Below are 7,681 nucleotides of genomic sequence, written 5' to 3' on the forward strand. Positions count from 1 at the left end.
TTCTTCACTATTTGCTCTGAAATTATAATAAATCATAAAAATAAACGCTTTTTTGTAAAAATAATATTTTGACTGCACTTATAATATTGAAAGTTCAAAAAAACCTCCTAAAAGTCCAGAGGACACCTCGTTTCCAGCAACCTTGGCTTCAAACGTCAAACTACTGTCAAAGACTAAACAAAAGAAAACAAAAAATTTGTAACTTTTCCTTTCCACGTCATTTTACATGAAATCGTAGAAAAACAATTGATTTCATTGAATTCCATCGTTCCAAAATACCAACCAGTTGTGTGTTTCGAAAGCAAAGACTGCAGTCTCTGCTATGTGCCTACGATAGGGAAGAGTTTTGTTTTTGGTTTCGCGCTACGAGCATACCATCTCACCCTACCGTGAAGCGACGGCAGCAGCGATTCATCTCCAGTGGCCGTGGGGAAAAATTAATGGATGTTTTGATTGGTGCTGTCGCAGTAGGGCTATTATGCGATGCAATCAAGGGCAAGACGTCGATACGGTGCTGACGATACGGGTGACTCATTCGCTGTAATTACAATCGGTTCGGACGGACCTACCAACAGCCACCAGCGCGTAGAAGACATCCCCGAAAAACCCAAATATCCGCAGCCGAACTCAGCCACCAGCTGGTTACCATCGATATCGCAGCGAATCTTTGCTTCCGTTGCACCTGCCCCATCGAACCCGGAACCACGTAACGCTTGGCACGACCGGGTGCCACCCAAGCAGCAAGGTACAGGAGGATATTGGACGGGTAACGGAGCCAGCTCATCAGCGGTTGCGGACGACGACGACGAGGACACATCGCTCGGAAAGGATAGTTTGATACCGGAGTTCACGATGACCGCAAGGGACCGTTCGGGGGAGTTTGCGAGCGCAATCCGCTCGCTGCAGGGACGCAACATACAGCGGGCCGTAAATCTGAAGGACCCGCGGAAGGCGAAACACATGCAAAGCTATTCCGAATTTATGATGATTGCCAAACACATTGGCAAAAACATTGCCAGCACGTATACCAAGCTGGAAAAGTTAACGCTGTGTAAGTGGCAGTGAGCTCCCGGGTTCCTATGCTCCTTAACACTAACATCTTTTTGGTTTGTGGGGGGTTTTTTTAGTGGCAAAGAAAAAGACGCTGTTCGACGACCGACCGGCAGAGATTCAGGAGCTGACGTACATTATCAAGGGTGATCTAAACTCGCTCAATCAGCAAATTGCCCGGCTGCAGGAAGTCTCGAAATCGCAACGAAGGTCCACAAACGGCAAACATTTGCTCTCACATTCCTCCAACATGGTTGTCGCGTTGCAAGCCAAGCTGGCCAACATGAGTTCCGACTTTAAGCAGGTGCTTGAGGTACGGACGGAAAACTTGAAGCAGCAGAAAACTCGACGCGATCAGGTGGGTATCGTAAAAGATCGCTTCGTGGATGAGTGCAGCACGTTCACAACGTTCCAATCGTTTACAGTTCAGTCAAGGTCCAATGGCGGGTGGATTGCCTCCCTCGACGATGCGAGGCTCAACGCAAGGAAGCTTGCTGCTGCAGGAACAGCAGGATCAGGTCTGCATCGATATGGGAGGATCGTCTGCGGCCGGTGGTTCCAGCTCGGAGCGGGCACCACTATTACAGCAGCAGCAACAGCTCGTACTGTACGACGAATCGGACAGCTACGTGCAGGAACGGGCCGAAACGATGCAAAACATCGAAAGCACGATCGTGGAACTGGGTGGCATCTTTCAGCAGCTAGCGCATATGGTTAAGGAGCAGGAGGAGATGGTGGAACGGATCGATAGCAATCTGCAGGACGTCGAGCTGAACGTGGAGGCGGCACATGGGGAAATTCTCAAGTACTTCCAATCCGTCACCAAGAACCGCTGGCTAATGATCAAGATCTTTGGCGTGCTGATATTGTTTTTCATCTTTTTCGTTATCTTCCTGGCGTAGGGTTTCTAGCCCAGTTTCCATATTATTTTCCTGCCTTCCTGCTTGTCACGGTTATTCCCCTTAGTTTCCCGTGATGTAGAGTTTATTTTTACTCTCGATGCAAATGTAACGGATGTAATCCCCCTTTTTTCCCCGCTCAAACTAGAAAAATCACCCCCGCCGCATGGAAGGGAATGAATTCTTGTTGTTCTCTACCCTAGTTATACGTTTTACTTTTGCCAAATTTTAACGAATATTGCTTCTGTGTCTGCTTGGGACGGCCGATGAAGCTAGGAAAGGAAACGACGACGGTGGAAGAAACACGGATCTGCTTAGGGGAACGGGGTAAGGGTATGAAGAATTTTGTATTATTAAATCAATTGTTTGTATATAACACGGAACACAGAACTTGTAATACGTTGTCCTACGGGAGCAAAAAATAAATGCATATAATAATTTTAAACGAAAGGTGATATTGCAGCGTAAATTGTGTGAGCTGTGTAGCATCGCAAGAGGGGAAGGCCCATTATTACCTCCCCATTTAATTTTTAAATCAATTACTAAGGCATGACGTTAAAATCATCCTGGGCGACTTTAATGCAAAAGTCGGCAGGAAGCCAACGAGGAGCAGCAAAGCCACGTGAGTGCCTTCAGAAGGAGCCACATTAGTCCCAGAGGAACCAGCCTTAATTCCGACCGAGTGGCATGAAACGTCAGACAAGAAGAAAATTAGGGACACACCGAACCGATCAAATAACATCTTGAATAAGCGCAAAGGTTGTGGGATCTCCAAGAAGTCAGCAGATAATAGTCCTTCGGATCTAAAACGACATGATATGGTAATTAAGCTGGAGAGACATCGACTCTGTGCAAAACAGATCAATACCATGTCCATTTCGAGAGGAAAATGCCCTCAAGGATTTTTAGCTCCATTGGTCTCGCTTGGATTTGGGGTGGCTGTCGATGTCATGAGAATGACACCAGGACGACCCAGCCCTTGAAAGCCCTGTTCAAACCATTAAAATGAACAGAGAGCCGCCTTGGTAGGGTCTTGTATTAACAGAATACAGTAACTGCAACACGTTTCCTTTGATTTTAGTCCATTTATTTAAACTTTAATAAATTTAATGTCATTTTTACCAGCACTTTCATGCATGCGCTGCCCTTTTGTTGTGTTTTTCTTTTCCTCTTGCTTTTTTGTTTTGTTTCTTTTCCGAGGAGCTCACGTATGCTGTTTCCTGCCTTAATGCGGCTTCCCGTTTTTGAACCACCTGGATAGGAGATGTAAGAAATGCACTCTACTTTCACGAACTATTGTGGTAAGTGTTTTACGCGGGCTTTTCCTTGCTTTCAACCCCCCTTTTGTGTGTCTCACTGTTTTGAAGTGATCAGCTCAGCAGCAACTGCATGCATAGTGAATTGATCGTCTTTCGTCCTGTTTTTGCTATCTCGCTAGCATTTGCATTTTCTCTCTCATTACATGCTCTTTTCTATCCCTTTTTCCGAATTGTTTTCCATCCTTTCATCAGTTTATAGTTTTCCGGTCCACTCGGGACATTCTCGAGCAAGTCGTCACACGTTGGTTCGCTTGTTCCTGCTAAATGTCTCGCCATGTTCTCCTCGCGCTCCTGGCGCCCCATTTTTTTGGGGTTTCGTTTGTCGATTTAAGATTAACCTCTATTTTCCTCTACTTTGTTGGTTGTTCCTTTTTTTTGTTGTTGTTGCTTCCGTTGTTTTTTCTTCATACGTTTATCATTACTCAATTATTAAGTACATGTTTCATTTTTTAAATACAATATATTACAGGTAAAACACAATAATCATCCACTGTTCGCCATCGGTATGTGTGTAGGGTAGTGTTGGTTTGTTGCTGCCTTTTTTGTGAAGTTTGGGATCTGATAGTAAATTATCAGCAACGATCGGAGGATTAAAAATGAACAAATATAAAAAAAAAACAAACAACAAAATCAGCAGTGGTGCCCTTGTTTTTTTTTTGGTTTTTGGTTGTAGCAATTTTAAACAGCATCGCCACATTGTGTGTGTATGTTTGTTTTGCCTACCCTTTAGTTCCCTATTTATTTGTCCAAGTTGCGGGTTTTTCTTCTGTGTTTTTTCCTCCTTGCTCCTTGATCCTTGCTTGTGTCTGCCTCCCTCGCCTTTAAGCACGTGTGCTAGGCAGGACTTAAGATTAAACGGTTCGCCTAGGACGCGCCCTACCAGGCATCATCATCGTAGTAGTAGTATGCTATATGGGTGTGTTTATGTGTAGATGTGTGTATGTGAGAGAGTCCTTCCGCGTTGCTATAGTGAGGTGAGTACGAGCTTGTTGTTGTTTTACTTCATTGCTAAATATTGCGATAGAGTGAGATGAGTTTTGCTACTTATTATAAGTGAGTGTTCGCATGTTCCCCCCCTCCCCCCGCCTCCCCCAGCTGCATTATCAGCTGCTCTTCTTTAAGTCGTTTTTCTTTATTGTGTGCGGGGGTTATAGGATGTATAAGGATAATTTAGTATACGAGCGACAAACTGTCCCTCAGCAGCAGCAGTACGTGGTCCGGTAGTGTATAGTGATGTACCTGTTGTTGCTTTCATTGCTTTCGGTTGACGGTTTTTTTTTCTCGCGTAAAGAAACCCGTTCTAGACTATAATAGAGCAGAGCCATGCTCCATGCCGAGCCAGCTGCTCAGTACGGGTGTGCTCTATTGTTTCGTCTCCATTTTGCTTGATGATGACGTGTTTTTGTTTACTGTTTGTGCGGAGTTTGCAAAATTTAAAACGAAATCATACTGGTTCCCACTGTCCTGTACTCTATTGCCTTTTTTCCCCTCAATCCTGTACCACGTGCAGCCACGTGGTGATCGTGTTGCGCACGTGCACGCGCAGTGCACGTGCTGTTTGCGCACGCTTCTCTAATGGTAATGGGCCGTTATTAAAATTAAACTACAATTCTGCGATGCGTTGAATTTTATTCATATCAAAGGTTTTATATATCTACTTATTATCATTACTTGACTTGTGAAGAGGGGGATTAGTGTACTGTCTGCTACCTGTGTGGCCCTCTTGCCTTAGCTAATTCCGACAAGTGTTGCGTGTAAGGGTTGGAGAGTTTGGGTAAAACGTAAAACCATAATTCGTAATCCGTCTAAACTGTCCCCATCTGAAAAGTGGATTGTACCGTTTGCTACTCAAAGAAGCATGCAAAAATAAGCACATTTAGCCGGAACAGAAATGGTTCTATTGCTTTTCCATCTGCTTACTCTACACCACTCAACATCATCACCATTTTATGGCTTTTATCTGGAAACAACAAAAAAAAAGCACGTCGTTCGGTCGTCGGAGTACACATCACCACCCCTTTTTTTGTTAGCGTATTATTATTGTTCCGTGTTTCGCTTCATCATGTACACCCCGTAAAGAACGCGTGTGTATCATCCTTTGCTATCCGCTAGTTTATATACTATTTGCTACGCTTTGAGAAATGCTACATTTCGATTACGAGTTGTGTTATATTAAGTGTTTTGCTTTGTATGTTTGTTTGGTTGCCCTCTTTTTTGTTGTTGCGTTTTGTATTCTTAATTGTCAGTATCTTCAAACACACTGCAGAAGCACTTTTTTTGTTTAGGTAGAAACGTTAGAAAGAGTAAACAAAAAAACAGCAAAAGACAGGACAGAAAGAGACAGAAATGATTAAAATTGAATAATTTAGTTAGCCTGTGTCAGTAGCAGATTTTTTAAAATAAATAGCTGATTTGATAGATCTGAGTTTGCTTGCGGTCCCGGTAAGATCCATTAAGAAACCAACATCGGTGAAAAACATATGCGAAGAAACATCAATGTATTCCCAAAGAACCACTTAAACTCCAAAAGTACCTGAAGTTCAAATATTTTTCCTACAACAGGATGGAGTACCATCTTTCAATAGGCCTCCGTGTCTAAGGAAACTGTCGTCCACGAGACATCAGTGATAGAAGTAGCGTCGTTGCCGATGCTCTTCATCCACATTGACACCTAGTAATAAGAGCCCGTTCATAGTCGTCCAAGACACTTTGTAGTCGGAGAGGTCCAAAGAACCTCGTCTATCAAGAGATCTTGTCATCCAAAGGGTCTACTCTATCAAAGAAAGGCTTCGTTATGGAAAAGATCCCGTCGTTCCAGGGACTTGCATTTGAAGGAGTATCGTTGTGAAAGCCCCAACAGCAACGATCATTCATAATAGTACTTATCCTTTAAAGGACCTCATATTAAAAGAGGCCTCGTTATGTCAATAGACCTTCTCTTCTTCTTCCTTGGCACTATACAACCTCGAGAGGTCTCGGCCTGCCATTTCTGGCTTTCTATGACTTAATTTTACCCGTAGTAAAGCAGTCAGCCCTTCTCCTACGGGGGGAGGTGGTCTGGATGGGATTTGAACCACGGTCCTGCCGTGTGAAGACCGGTACCGCTCTCGTCTTGGCCGCTGCCAATAGACCATAAAGATTAAAAAGGACAACTCCTGAATATGGTCCAAAAATTTTTAAGATCCATTCTCAGAGTCATTCCCGCAACAGATCTCTTCAAATCTTGATCAGCCAGCCACTGCGCGAGACCCTAGATGATGGTAGATGATATCCTGAGCTTCTTCTTCTTCCTCTTACGCTCTACAACCTCGAAAGGTCTCGGCATATCATTTCTGGCTTTTTCTGACTTTTTTGAACCCGTAGCTGGATAGTTAGTCCTGCGTACTGAGTTTTAATTGCCAAAAGAAGGGAGTTCCAACACTTTACATCTTCTTGAGAATGTTACGGAGAGACAAATAGAGTTCTTGAAAAGGATTTTAGAAAAATTGATGCTTCCGAAAACATACATAATATTGGTTTTACCAATTAATTTTACAACACTTTTACAGTTATGCCCATAGAAAACGAAGAAAAACCCTTGAAGAGTAATAAAGTTCTGTAGTGGCGGCGGAAAGCGGTTCCCACTCGGCAAGGCTGATGATTTGTGTGTTTCGTTTTTCGTTTAAATAGAAACCATAGTTATTGGCCAGTGTAGTGTGGGGTGTTGCTCGAAAGCTGGGCGTTAAGGTGAAGCGCAATATCACCACCACCTGAGTGGTATTCGTTTTCGGGACTAGAGTACGAGCACTTACTTCTTCATCTAACGTTAGATTTTGTCTCTAGACTACTGTCACTGGCCTACTACTGCGCTGTATCCTTGCCTGCATGCTGATGCAAGTGCAGATGGTGCAAGGATGTTTGATGATTAATTTATTCTCCAACCCCCTGTGTTTGCTCTAACGCTCGGTGCTGCCCCGTTCCGTAGTTAATGTAATGGTTTCCTTTCCTGCTTGCGTTACACGTTCTATTATATAAAATCTGTATTGCTATTAGGGGTGTGTATTGATCGCCTATCCTAGTGTACCGCCCTGCTCCCGGGAAACAGCAACGGACGATTGGTAAGCGCTTCCAGCAGAGCTTCTTACGTTATTGTGTGCTTTGGTTGGTTGTGCAGCTACGAGCCCTACACACACACACACACACATTTGCGCTAACATACAGAACACACGTCTTTTTTCTTTACTTATTAGCACAAGTATGAAAATTGTTATTTTTTTTGGTTTCGTTTTTCGCCTCATTCGGATCATCTCTGCTTATTTGCTTCCCGTCTGTGACACACGTTGGTGGAAAAGCCACACCTTCCCAACGGTCGAGATTTCAACGGCCAGCGCTGATCAATCGGTTACTCTCGCCACGGTTAGGAAAATTTGTCTC

General features: G+C 43.8%; 1 protein-coding gene across 1 annotated transcript; it reads left to right on the forward strand.

Annotated features, from left to right (window-relative positions):
- Positions 1 to 166: 166 nt before the first annotated feature.
- Positions 167 to 2,399, forward strand: LOC118511729 (syntaxin-5). The gene is made up of 3 exons (XM_036055175.1): positions 167 to 1,051; positions 1,128 to 1,408; positions 1,476 to 2,399. The coding sequence occupies exons 1-3, from the start codon at positions 484 to 486 to the stop codon at positions 1,950 to 1,952; spliced, it is 1,326 nt and encodes a 441-aa protein (XP_035911068.1). The 5' UTR covers positions 167 to 483; the 3' UTR covers positions 1,953 to 2,399.
- Positions 2,400 to 7,681: the final 5,282 nt, after the last annotated feature.

The sequence above is a fragment of the Anopheles stephensi genome, chromosome 3 (assembly GCF_013141755.1).
Source record: "Anopheles stephensi strain Indian chromosome 3, UCI_ANSTEP_V1.0, whole genome shotgun sequence".
NCBI lineage: Eukaryota > Metazoa > Arthropoda > Insecta > Diptera > Culicidae > Anopheles > Anopheles stephensi.

Coding starts and splice junctions, on each gene's coding strand:
- LOC118511729 (XM_036055175.1), top strand. CDS start 484: ATGCAATCAAGGGCAAGACGTCGATACGGTGCTGACGATACGGGTGAC. Junction 1,052..1,127: donor GCTGGAAAAGTTAACGCTGT/GTAAGTGGCAGT, acceptor GGGTTTTTTTAG/TGGCAAAGAAAAAGACGCTG. Junction 1,409..1,475: donor AGAAAACTCGACGCGATCAG/GTGGGTATCGTA, acceptor AATCGTTTACAG/TTCAGTCAAGGTCCAATGGC.